Source organism: Delphinapterus leucas, chromosome X, assembly GCF_059928025.1.
Source record: "Delphinapterus leucas isolate spDelLeu-1000000601 "Yukka" chromosome X, BTC_Dleu_Yukka2, whole genome shotgun sequence".
In the NCBI taxonomy this organism is placed as follows: Eukaryota; Metazoa; Chordata; class Mammalia; order Artiodactyla; family Monodontidae; genus Delphinapterus; species Delphinapterus leucas.
The window spans coordinates 6,713,450-6,727,065 of NC_143150.1; the positions used below are offsets into that span (position 1 = coordinate 6,713,450).

The 13,616-nt window shown below is 40.4% G+C and overlaps 1 protein-coding gene across 10 annotated transcripts in view; it reads right to left on the reverse strand.

Annotated features, from left to right (window-relative positions):
* The window catches only part of FMR1 (fragile X messenger ribonucleoprotein 1), a 36,356-nt gene extending 23,711 nt beyond the window's left edge, over positions 1 to 12,645 (reverse strand). For 3 of the 10 annotated variants that reach the window (XM_022561107.2, XM_022561105.2, XM_022561100.2), the window contains exons 1-3: positions 12,448 to 12,645; positions 3,963 to 4,015; positions 383 to 476 (exon numbers count right to left, since the gene is read on the reverse strand). In XM_022561107.2, coding sequence (XP_022416815.1) covers positions 383 to 476; positions 3,963 to 4,015; positions 12,448 to 12,498 — 198 coding nt within the window. In that variant the 5' untranslated portion in view covers positions 12,499 to 12,645. The remainder of the gene's footprint in view (positions 1 to 382; positions 477 to 3,962; positions 4,016 to 12,447) is intronic. The other 7 variants (XM_022561108.2, XM_022561101.2, XM_089904043.1 and 4 more) reach the window with 4 other exon arrangements.
* Positions 12,646 to 13,616: the final 971 nt, after the last annotated feature.

Below are 13,616 nucleotides of genomic sequence, written 5' to 3' on the forward strand. Positions count from 1 at the left end.
GCTGCTCTATCGTTAAGGAATGATTTTTTCCTAACCCATTTTACTTAGAATGGGGACACAGTTGTAAGCTAACAATATATTATTCAAACAAAAGATTCAGAGAATGAGGGAAGGGGGGAAAGAAATACTAGTGGGCAAAGGAAATCAGTGGTGACTTTCAAAGCTGCACCCTGAGTGCTGCTCAGGCAGCCACACTTAAGCATCCATAATGTATTACTTCCAATCATTATTAAGATGGAGCAGTCAAAAGCACATATACATCCGAGCTATAATTCTCAATGCAGACTGAAAAGTGTTAAAGACAAGGGATACAAAAGGCACAGGCAAATTAAATGCTCCCCCTTCTTCAGTGCTTAATAACTTGATGGCAGGGGAAACTTACCTCAACTTCATCGCTTTCATTTATATCTTTATTATAACCTACAGGTGGTGGGAATCTCACATCATGGAATGGAATCTGCCTCTCTGGCTGCCAGCTGCAAATAAGCAAATGCAATTATTTAACATGTTTTTTGGTTTAATGGAAACAATGACCATGCTGCCATCAACTTTTGGTTAAGTGTGACCCTTTGGTTTTCTAGTTTAAAGAAGCAAATGCTTTAAAACTGTCAGTGTTCTGCCGAGTGGGGCATAATGGCAATATAGACACATTTCAACAACTCTGCATGCAGCACAGCAGCCTTGTAGTTCTAGTTGGAATATTTCTCTAAACACAATAGATCAACATTACAATTTTCCAAACAAGTCTTTCTTCCAATAATTTCAACCTCTAAGAGTTCTAAACTTAGGGCCACAACAGCAATTTCCTTTGATGCTTAAATACGTTAGTATCAGTAAGTGTTAGTAACGTCATCACCATACTTCCACTTGCAAAGGAATTGTAACCACATTCCGATGACCACAGAAACTGGTCCTAAATGCCCTCTAATTCCCAAGCAAAATGGGGCAGTCAGCACATTAGCAATTCACAACTCACTTTTCCCCCTTTAAATTTTAGATCCCGCGAGGTGGTCAGTTCTTGCCATGGATAGATGGCTGCTGATCAGTATGACGTACCAGCAATGCACTGGCCTGGTGGGGTCTCCTAAACCACAGAAACCCGATGGAGACAGCCTATAGGAGTTCAGTAAGTTGCCTATGTTTTTTAATTTAAAGTTACGTGGAACAATTTTGAAAAACACCAAATTATTCTTTTATATCTACAATGATATAGAATATTAAAAGATAAACTTTGCAGAAACACTGGAGGATTCAACTGCTAGAGCAGTCATTTCTGGGTTTTCTGCTAAAGGGCTCTCTAAATAAAATCCTACTGAGAAAACTGCTTTTTTCTTTTTTTAAGAAGAGCTATTATATAAGATAGCAGGGTAGGTAAGTCAGAATTTGTGGAAATATGATTAGGGCCTATGTTACACTGAACCCCTTTTCTGTATTATTATACACCCTTGAAAACTCTGAAACGTAAAAAAAATTGTCTTTAGGGAATTCCCTGGTGGTCCAGTGGTTAGGACTCGGTGCTCTCACTGCCAGGGCCCCAAGTTCAATCCCTGGTCAGGGAACTAAGATCCCACAAGCTGTGCAACGTGGCCAAACAAACCAACAAAAGTCTTTACTTCAGAAAAACTTTTTAATATACTTACTAAATTCAATGACTTAACATGTTAAAGATTCATTGCTAAATTTGATTTGTAAAGCATATAATAATAAAGTTTCTTCATTCCAAAGAATTATTTTGTCTTAAGTATAGAGACAAAAATCGAATTTTTTATTCAAAAAATACGAAATATGGAAGGCAAAAAGAAAGCATCTAAAATAATGTGGTATTATAGGAGTTTCTTTATGATTGAAAGGAAAGAAAGGGTAAATATAGTCTGAAGTTTTACAAAACATCAGGTTTGTTTTTTGTTTGTTTTAAAAAACCAGAAAAACAAAAAGGAAACGCAAGGAAAGTACTACTTTGGTAGGGACCTATCAAATCCTGGTGACATGCTCAAACCCAGTGTTGAATCTCATACATACTACACAAACACAAGGAAAAAGTTGATCTATTTCAAATTCCCAGGATGACAGCTAGAAGAGAAACTTGTACACAGCTACGGTACAGCAGACAATTAGGAGGTCCATAGAAAGAATAATTTTAAGTTTATAGTAAAAATCTGGTTGAAAACAAATGAGAACTGATCTATCACTGTATAAACAAATACAGATACATTCTTGAATGCACAGAGGAAATAAGTGTTTGCTTAATACCTTAGATTAAGGACTATAGGAGAAACTAAAAGAGTAGCAAATAAAGATAACTCTCCCTTTATGGGAAACAGTGTTTACCTAGTGATGGAAGCAAGCAGATAAGAGTATAAGTACAAGACAAAAAATTACTCTCCCAGTTATCAAAGATTCCTCTGTTAGAGGTGTGATGCTGTTATCTAGTGTATAATGCATGGATAATCACGCAGAGGCACATTCTGGAACTTTTGGCTCTATGTATTCAGAGAAAGGTATTCTATTATCCAAACTTGTATTTGGGACCAAGACTATTTGTCTAGAGCTGAGAATTGGGCTGGATACTCTAAATCCTTTTATCTATCTCCCTAAATGCGTTTTAGGCATCCGAGAAAACTACAGTTGACCCTTGAATAACTCAGAGGTTAGGGATGCTGACCCTCTGTGCAGTCAAAAATGCACAGATAACTTATAGTCAGCTCTCCGTAGCCACAGTTCCTCCATATCTGTGGTTTGCATCACGGATTTAACCAACCCTGGATCGTGCACTACTGTAGTATTTACTACTGAAAAAAATCCACATATAAGTGGTCCTACACAGTTCAAACTCATGTTGTTCAAGGGTCAACTGTACTTTGCCCTGTTGGAAGCTACAAGATTCTGCTAACATTCTAATTATAGCACGTCTGGGTCAGATACTGTATTTTAACAGATTTATTGAGATATAATTCACATAACCATATAAGCATCCACTGAAGTGTATGTACAAGTCAATGGGTTTAAGTATATTCCCAGATATGTGCAACCATTACCAGTCAATTTTAGAAAATTTTCATCACTTCAAAAAGAAATCCCATACTCTTTAGCTATGGCTCTCCATCCCCCACCAGCCACTAAGCAACCACTAATTTATTTCTTCTCTCTGTAGACTTGCAATCTGCTTTTGATACACTATTAATTTCTCTTGGTAAATAAAAGCCAAACATTATAATTGTTGGCCAGACTTCAGACTTCAGTAAAATCCTAAGATCATGACCACATCTATACTCTGGTTAAGGAGTTTATATGTACTTTATATTCTTGAATGGCTACTCTGAAAATAGCCGTTATTAGCATTAAAAAATTCAGTCAAGAGACCTGTCTCCCCCAATAAAATGCTAACATCTATACTGTTGATGCCTTTGTATAGCTAATGTTCCTAGGCCTCTAAGTATTTTTATTTATTCACCTAGCAGAAGAAAGCAGAAACGATCAGTTACTGCTATTAATGATTATAAACATATGAAACAGATAAAAATGTTAATGGGCAAACACAATTATTTCCAATAAAATATACCAGATGACTAAAACCATCAATTTTAGATTTAACATTACAAAACTCACATCGACTTTCCCAGTACCCGTGAATCCATTCATTTTCATCTTTTAACATTTACAAATATTCCTATTCAAACCCTCAGTTACTAATACAGAAGAATCTGGTTTCTTTCTCCACATTCAAGGGGACTGAGGTGTAAGGATCAAGATTATACAAAAGGAATCTCGGAGGTCATTAGCAGGAACAGTCATTCCATTGGTTTAATATTGAGTTGTTCACGAACTTCCTGGTCAGTAACACGAAGATCCATTCCTGAAAAACACTCAAACTACACTTGAATTTTTTAAAATGAGGAGTAAAAGGAAAAATTAGCATAAAATATTAAAGAACCTAAATATTAAAATTATATCAGGACACTTACTTGTTTTCAAATGCCACTGTTATTGAATCTTCATGAACATCTTTTACAAATGCCTATAAGAAAAAAAACCACCACAGTTAAATTAACTTCTAAGCTTAAACATCATTTTTGTTTTCAGTTACACTTTACAGATACCAAACATTTTATGTTTAACAACAGAATGAAGCTTCAAGTGAAAGTTTGTCAGTTTGTGAGGATCACTCATTCATGAATCACATCTATATTTAGATACCTACTATGTGCTAGGCCCTAGGAATACTCATTAGTTAAAATAAAACACAAAGAATTGCTCCAGAGTTCAGCATCTCATAGGACAAAGACAGACAAGTAAATTGAAAATTACAATGCAAAGCTGAAGGTATACTTCAGGCTAGAAGTACCGGAAACTAAGAAACTTGTTCCAGAGCTATATACCAGTCAGTGTAGATCTGTTGTAACCTATCTTTTTCTCCTTAATACAATTTTAGGAGAATACAATAGTAAATAACTAAATATAACTTCAAATCTATATATGCACAAGTACACTAAGTTCTCTTTAAAAGCAATGTGCTGCTAATACCACTAAAAGTCCAATTACCAGAGTTTAATTAAATTCTCAATCTCGCAGGCACTTGGCAAAAAAGAAATAGTAATATAAAGTACAGAGGTTTAAATCTTTTAAATCTGATGACGCAATTGCTAATAATCTGCAGAAGGACATAACAAAAGTAATAGCTAACTAATTATCAAGAATTCTTTAATCAGCATGCTGTCCATAATTCTATAAAATTAAGTTTTTAATAGGTGCAGGAAAGGAGGTTTTGTTTTTGTTTTGACAATTAGAGGAGTAGGATAAAGCATAAAGAAACCCAAGGGGCTTTATATCTTAATTCATTTTAAAATGGCTTTAGAGATTTAAGCTTCTTACTCCAATGTGTTCTGTACATGTTTCTGTCCTTCCGTGGTTTCTCCCTGTCTGCAAGATTATGGTCAAACTCCTCTGCCTGAAAAAGGCCCTTTGTGACCTGGCCCCACTGCTCACCACTCCAAGCTTCATCTTTCACATCCTTGCAGGCTGTGATCCAGCAGTGCTAAACTACTTGGGCCTCTCTGTACATGCTGCTGTTCCTTCTTTCCTATTGTCCTTCCCCTATTTTCACCTAGCTATCTCCTACTGGTCTTTTACAATTCAGTTCAGATGTCAGCTGCTATGGGAAAACCCAGAAGACTAAGTTAAATTCTATCCTCTACATTCTTATAGCATCTTCTGAGTATCCTCACTATAAACTTATCCCACTATAGTCTTTTGCCCATTTTCCTACCAACAGTAAGCTTCCTGAGGGTGGGCGATATAGGCCTTTTATTTACTGTTGAACTTCAGAGTACCTGTTAAGGGTTCAATGAATAGTTATTATCATGGATCATTGCCTAAGGGGTTCCTATCCTAGCCTCGGAGGAAAGGTATGTGGGTGGTGGGGTGGTAGTATGTTGGTCAGGAAAGACAAACAGAAGAGGACGAGGTTCCTATCCAACTTAGGGAGTGGAGGATGGGGAGGCCCAGCAGGCCTAATGGGCAGCAGGAGCAAAGGCTTAGACCTGGAGCAACAGCTTGGGGTGCGGTAGAAGTAAATCCTTTGTGGACAAGGAAGCCAAGACAATTCAATGGGGAAAAAAGAACACTGTTTTCAACAAATGGAGCTGGGACAACTGGATATCCACATGCAAAAGAATAAATGCAAAGCTATGCTAGAAGACAGTTTCCTTGTAAGATCAAGGTGGACTATAATGGAATCTAGGTGTTCTGCGATACTCAAAATGGCTAAATTATTATTTCTAAATTAAGCGTGTATGTGTATCTTTATAGTTGCTGGTTTAAAGTGGGGGGGATCCACATTTTCTTCCTATCATTTTGATCTTGCTTATTTTTCCTTAGCCATATTTAAATCACACCCATTCTCTTCAGAGTATTTCAAGAACTCTAGTTTAATACTGACCATGATATTTTAGAATATACTAGATTTTATAAGGGCGCATGCCCCCAGTGCTCTCAGGGGTTTGCCTATTACTTCAGCAACAGAAAGGCTTGATTTTGAGTTAAAGTTGGAGGAATTCGACGTTTAGTTCTATAAAGTAAGTCCCACAAATTACGGAGAAAGGAAAAACAGACTCCCCCACCCCAACTTCTCCCTTGTGTTTACATGATGGCGAAGACCAAATTAACAACCTGCTTTTTGAGGGTGGGACTCCTATTAGGAGCTAATCCCTTATTTACCAAAAAATGTCTTTGCTCTGTCTCCATCCTTGTCTAAAATTTTATGTTTGCATGCCTTGGCAGTAACTAGTATTAGTTCTTTACTGTATATTATATGCTGAAAATGTTAAGTCCTTTAGTCAGCTAAGAGAACCTTGTTACAGCTGGGTGAAGAACTGTTCTCACTAAATCAGGTACCTTTCCAATACTACTGCCCTTGTCTAAAACCGTGCTGTTGCTCACCATAGAAGCTGCTGGTCATATGTACATATTTTGATTTAATTAAGTACAATTAAATAAAATTAAAAATCAGTCTGAGTCACACTTGCCACACTTCAAGTGCTCAAAAGCCACACAGGGCTCAGTACCTACTGTAGAGGACAGCGCAGGTAGAGACCACTTCCATCATCACAGAAAGTTCCACTGGATAGCACTGATTTAAAACATTTACAAATGTTGGGGACTGTTTTCAAATCCACCTTGAAAGCACTCTAAAAGTTAGTCTCATTACTTAACTGCTCTATTTTAATTTTTTTCTATTTGCCAAAAAGTTATTGTACAGTTTAATCACACTCATTCACCACATTTACCTATTTCCTAAAATTAAACGTCCCTTCAAAGGAGGAAGATCTGCAACTGTGTGACTATTAAAAACCAAAAAAAACAAAAAACAAAAAAAAAAGCTTCCAAGTTTTCAAAGACACTAAAAGCAATTCCGGATGTAGAGTGTCAAAAATGGTTTGAGTACTCATCACAGCTTACGGCGGCCACTGCCTCGAGTTAATGAGGCTTACCTGTATATGGATGTTGGCGTGACTGTTCCCAAACCAGTCATTTTTAGCCACTGTTTGCATATTATGTGAATACAGAAGGCATGGAATACCTTCTTGTTGCTGCTGTAATAAGGGGAATAAAAGAAACTCAGAGGTTGCAAAGGTCTCCTCTGACTCCTGAGGCCTTTTGCTAAAATTCCAACAAAGGTCCCATCTTTCTGCTTCTCATCATACTTTCTCCAATAACCCTCCTTTTCGGCCCTGCCCCTGCCTTACCCCAACACTCATACCCTTCCCTTCCCTGGCCACCCCAGAGCATTATCACCCCACACACCAACAACTGGGAAAACTATGTTTTGTTGTGCTCTCTACCTATCTACATCAAGCAAAGTTGATGAGAAGATAGGTTCAGCGGATTCCTGAGGGGTTGGTTACCAAAGAAGGCAACTGAATGGGTTTGAATGAATACAAGAAGGGAGCTGCATGGGACTGGATGAGAGCTAGGGCTCTTACAAGAGTCAGTAAACTTAGTGGTTAAGAGTTTTGCTGTGAATGAGAGATAGGTTCAAAATCTTGGATCTAAGACATAACAGCTGTGGGGCTCTCCAAGAAATGGTCTCTGGGCCTCAGATGCCTTGTCTGTGTAAGTAAGGAATGGATACAGGGGAACTGGACTTGCCTCCTAAAGCTGTTGTGAATAATGAAATCACACATGTCTAGTGCCTAGCACGATGGCTGGCACATAGTTGGCACTAAATAAATGAGAGGTAAAGCAGAGAGGGGCATATTTTATAAAAGATGCAGAACCATAAACACTCTTGCATCTGAGAAAGTTACATCTCAACAAAAGCACACTTAAAAAAGATTTAAAAATTAGGATAGAAAGAGAAAAGGCTGTTTTCTCAAAGATACTAAATACTAAAAGATTATTTAGACTTTCAGAAGAAAAAGTGATGAAAATCTTTGGGGTTTGAGAAAGGCGCTAAAAGTGCAGTTAAAGACAGACACAGTGGGACTTCCCTGGTGGGGCAGTGGTTAAGAATCCGCCTGCCAATGCAGGGGACACAGGTTCAATCCCTGGTCTGGGAAGATCCCACATGCCGTGGAGCAACTAAGCCTGTGCACCACAACTACTGAGCCTGCATTCTAGAGCCCACGAACCACAAATGCTGAGCCCATGTGCCACAACTACTGAAGCCCACATGCCTAGAGCCCGTGCTCCCCAACAAGAGAAGCCACCGCAATGAGAAGCCCACACACAGCAATGAAGAGTAGAGAAAGCCCGTGTGCAGCAACAAAGACCCAACACCCCAAAAATAAATAAATAAATGAAAAAAAGAAAGAAAAAAAAGACAGACACAGGCTCCTTATCAGGGGGAATAAACAGAAAATCAAAAAATCATTATGGGATCCCCCACCTGGCAACTGGGCCAAAGAGGCAATCATAAAATCATACCAACCAAAGTGTGTAATGACTAGAGATATCTAAGTCAAACATTACATCACCGGGATTGCTGAAACTAAAAGAAAGTCTGTCCCTATTTGGGTGAAGTCTTACTCTCCCACTACACCTCACACCCTAGATTGTACAGAGAAATTTCAATGTAAGCCCCTGACCACCGATGAACACAACTACTACATTATCACTGAAGACAGCACAGGTAGTGCATTGATAATTCTCATTAGAGAAAACTTAAAAGCATTGCAAAATATCCCTCCTAAAGAAAATCTGTAGGAGATAGACAATAAGGACATATGAAATGTGATAAAATACGATTCAAACCCAAGGCTTCACATATAAAGCAAGTTATTGCTTTGCCGCCCTTTGAATGTGGGAACTAACAATGTATGAGAATGAACAATGGGAAGGGAAAAGTACAATAAACCTCATCAACAATTCTTCCAACCACAGTGCATGACTAGGAATACTCGCCTTCACTTGGGCATTTACCACAAATTCTGAGAAAATTGCATCCTTTCTGGTTCACCTTGACGCAAAGACAACACACAGGTATAGAGAGAATAGTATTAAATGAGTTATTAATTTTCCTGTGTGTATGTATTCTAACTTTTGAATGCTTCAGTTCTTATGTGTTCCCAATGTAACAAAAGCAAACCTCATAGGAGCATTAAAGATTTCTAACTTTATCTTTCATTAATAGGCATTCATATGAAGAATTACAGTGTAATGTGTCAAGGTGCAAGAGTTAATAAAAAGGAAGCTAATACATAAGCTCAATATTTTGTGATGTCTTTGTGTCAATGGTAATATCCTTGCAACTGTACTTACAAAATAATGCTAAGGCATTATTACAGTAACAAATACAAAGTTACAATGAAATTTACAAAAATGGGCAGGAAATCCAATCCAATTCATTTCTTTAAGCTAAATTTCATCATTTCAGGAAGTCAGATTACCTGATCTCAAAGCCCAGATCTGACCCTTACTAGCTCTGACACTTAGTAATAACTCACTTACCTCATCTATCTGTACATCTATGTCCTCATCTATAAACTGGAAATAACAATGGTAACTCAGGGTTGTGGGAGGTGATTAAACAAATTAAGAGAGGTAAAGCACCTAGAACCCTGCCTGGCACCTCAAGAGCTCTCAGCACCTGTTAACAGTTAAAAGCACGATTGTAGTCATCTCAGGAAGCACATTCCCATAGTGGGCAGGAATCAGAAAGCCAATTCTTATACCACTGAATTTTACATTTAATGAATAATTTGGAGGCTTTCAGAGTGTGTGAGTATGAAGTTGGAAAATGCTCAACTCAAAAGGGGAGTACTGATGCTTCCATAAAGATACTAAACACTAAAAAGGTTATTTAGACTGGGAAGAAAAAAACATGTGGTTGACCTGAACAATTTACTTCCTTGAAGTACAGAAGACTTCAGAGAAAATGTGAAGAAAATTTTCATTACATGACTTTTTCTAAGTCAAAGAAATACCTAAGCACAAAAGTAGTGGCTCTGACAGTTACTAAATCCAACTTTCGAGTTTTTAAGAATAAACACCAGAGGGAAAAATAGAAATGAGCTGCTACAATCTTAGGGTTTAGGTTTCATGGTTCTGGTAATTCTGAATCCTAAGTTTGAGTTAATTTTTTAGAGGAAAAAACCCAACTGTTCCCAGCACATACTCTACCCAGTTTATACTGCAAATTTGGACCATGTGCTCAGAAGATGGAGAACTGTACCTTACAATATGGTGGTTCTGTTAGGCAAATCAAAGTCTGAATTCAATTATACTGAAGCTGTTTGAGTTGTCTAGTTCTTTAAGCCTTTTCAATCAATCCGATGAACCCAGGTTCCCAATTTTTTCATAAATGTAACATTTCTCCATAATAGTTCATTTTTTATTCATCTTTATTTCCCATCTTTTCTGCCCATCCCACTGGACAAGCAACTCAGTTTACTTTTGCTTTACTTTTATAACTCACATCAATATTGAGCCTTATAAGAATTTAAACCTTTTCATTATAGAAACTATTTTTCTACCAATACAGACCATTTGAGGTTTTCTTAAAAACAAAACCTTAACTAAATAAACATAACAGCAATTCTGCACAGGTTTGTTCATGTTTAATATTTCCCCTCAAGGAACTAAGGGACAACCCATTCCTTTTATTCACCTTCAAATTAAGCAACTTCGTTAAAAAAACAAAAATAGGGGGAGATTAAGAGCAGAGATAGAGGGTCTTTCTTATATTCCAATCAGTTTGCAAGCAAAATCACAGAAGCAAATCACAGGTTGCTCGAACAGAACAATATATCCTTCAAGACCACGATGTACTACTTGCCCTCTGTAGCAAGCAAACTCCACTAAAAGACAGTAAGAGTGGCATCTAATCTAAGCTAATATCACAGATCTATTAGAATACCGCTCAACCATTAGCCCCTGCTCATATTTATTACAGTTAGTGCCCCAAATCTAGTGAGTAAAACTACCAATCTAGGAAGCAGAACGATTCTACACAAACTAACCAGCAGAATTATGGATCACTGAAAAAAATGCAACCAGAATTTTGACTGCATCATTTTGCTACAAGTATGGAACAGTTTACATACTTTACTCACTCATTAAATATATTGATCTCCAAATATCTCCATAAAATTGGTAAACACATATATAGTTAAGTCAATGTTTATTTTCCTATATACCTCGTTTGAAACGTTTATGTAATCCTATATAGATTTAAGAATTGCACTTGGACAATGGCAATATTTAATTCCCATGCTTCCTTCTATATGCACCTTCTGTCGCCAAGATACTGTAGTAAGGTGGGACATTACTTACAGAAGTTATAGAGAGACATTCAAGAGGAAATGAGAACTTATAGACTGCTAGATCTACAGCAAGTATGGACCAAGAGACGCACTACCGACATATGAAAATATTTTTAAGCCTCCTTTTGAAAATGTAAGATATTAGTAAGATCTGCAATGGTGTAACTTAAAAAAAGAAAAGCCCGCAGGAAAACCATGCATGCCTATTTAAAACCTCAACAATACAGTTCACTGCAACATTACACAGAGGAGATAGTCAAGCCCGTGGAGCACAGAACAATTATTTCCACTCACTTAAAAAAATTCCCCAATAATGATAATTTCCTGAAGTTTCATGGCGTATATCCAGGCCCTTGGAGGGTTAATTTTTTTTCTTAAGTAGCAGAGCTGCCAATGTTTTTAGACGCTGAAGCATCTGTATTCCTGAATTTGCCCACATTTATAACAAGGGAGGAGGGGCCACGAATATTCAAGATTACCAACTTCTTTAAACCATTACTCGGATATGTCTGGGTCTTCCTGAAACTTTTGAATCTAAAATCTTTTCTGAAATCCACAAAGAAAGGTCACTAATAATCAGTTGCCATTGTGATTTGGTACCGACTACAGCTTCTTACTACTCTTTCTTCACACCGCTCGCCCAGAACAGTGGAGCTCTCCGAAGTCCCAATGCTGGACAGGAAAAGAGAAGCCAAAGGAGATGGCAAACCCTCTTTGCAAGGCAGGAGGCGGCTTGACGGAAGCGCCCCCCGCTCCTCGGCAACTACCCACACGTCAGGCCCGGATCCCACTGGGAGAGGATATTTAAGAAAACAGAAATAAGCCGTCACCGTCACTTCGCGCGGATACCGGCCCTTCCCGCCCGTATCTCCTACCTGCCGTCGGCCCTCGCCCATCCCCAGCTCTCCCTGCCGGGGCTCGGTCCCTGAAAGGGCACCCTCTTTTCCTTGCCCGCTTCTCATTCCGACAGGCGCCGGGGCCTCATACAGGAGAGGCAGCGGGGCTCAAGGGGCTTCCTACAGGCCCGAAGTCCGGTCCTTCCTTCCCTCCCAAACAACATCCCGCCGAGCGCGCCCTGGCCCCGGGCGCGGCGTTTGGGAAGAGGGCCCCAGGCCTGCCTCCGGCCGAGGCTAAGAAGAAAAGGGAGGGAAAGAAGGGCGAAGATGGGGCCTGCCCTGGAGTCAAGTACCTTGTAGAAAGCGCCATTGGAGCCCCGCACTTCCACCACCAGCTCCTCCATCTTCTCGTCCGCCCTGCTCGCTCCGGGAGCCCGCCCCTGAGAGGTGGGCTGCGGGCGCTCGAGGCCCAGCCGCCGCTGCCGCCGCGCTGCTGCACGCCCCCCGGCAGCGGCGCCGCAGTCACCGCCGCCGCCTGCGCTCGCCGTCGGCTAACCACCCGCTCTGAGGCGGCCCCTCACCGGAAGTGAAACCGAAACGGAGCTGAGCGCCTGACTGAGGCCGAAAGCTCCGGCCGCTCCGCGTGTAAACAGTGAAACCGCATCACATGACCGACGCCGCCTCTTCCCCCAGGGTTCGGCCCCTCGGCCCCGCCCTCCTTCCCCTCGCGGGCCCAGAAGCGCGCGCCTGCGCGCTGCTGGGGAAGGACCGGGGGCGGGCCGAACGTAAGGCGCGCGGGCTCGGCGTGCGCGGGCTCGGCGGCGGGCGGGAAGGCGGGAAGGGCGGAGACAGGTCGCACCGCTTCGCGTCGCCTGGCGAGGACCAGAGCGCCCGTTCCTTTAGCGGGGGCAAGCCGAGGCGTGGGAAAGGGCCTCCCGTAGCAAACTAGTGTGTTCACTTATCCAAGTCCGGGCTGGCTTAGGTTGGAGGTGTTTTTGTTTTTGTTTTTATTTAAAGTGGGGCAGAGCCTAATTGAGCTGGAGGTGGAGTGGGGGACAAGAATGAAGGTGAAGAATTAGATTGAAGAAGACTTTGAACTAGTGACAGTGGCAACCGCGGTGACTCAGGCTTGGGTGACCCTTAGAGGCTGAAGGTGAGAGTAACGCCCTCTCTTCCCCAAGAGATTTTGGGCCGTCCTGTGGATGCATTCTGTGTCCTCGGAGGGGCAGTGGAGTGTGTCAGGACCTCTGGAAGTGTTAGTCCTTCCACAGACCCAGCACTGACCCACATACTTCCCTTTTCTCGATTCAGCTTCATACTTTTACTTGACATACGTAAAAAAGAAAATGTGTTAAACACTTGTTAATTTCTTTACAGTTTATTTCCCTACTATTTCACGCCTACTGTATGCCCACTGTGCACCAGAGGCGACTTGTCTACAAGGGCCTGTGCACCTGTTTTCTTGCAGCTCTTTCCCTTTACCCTCCATAGTACAGCAAACCCCAGTTCTTTCTCATTCCTG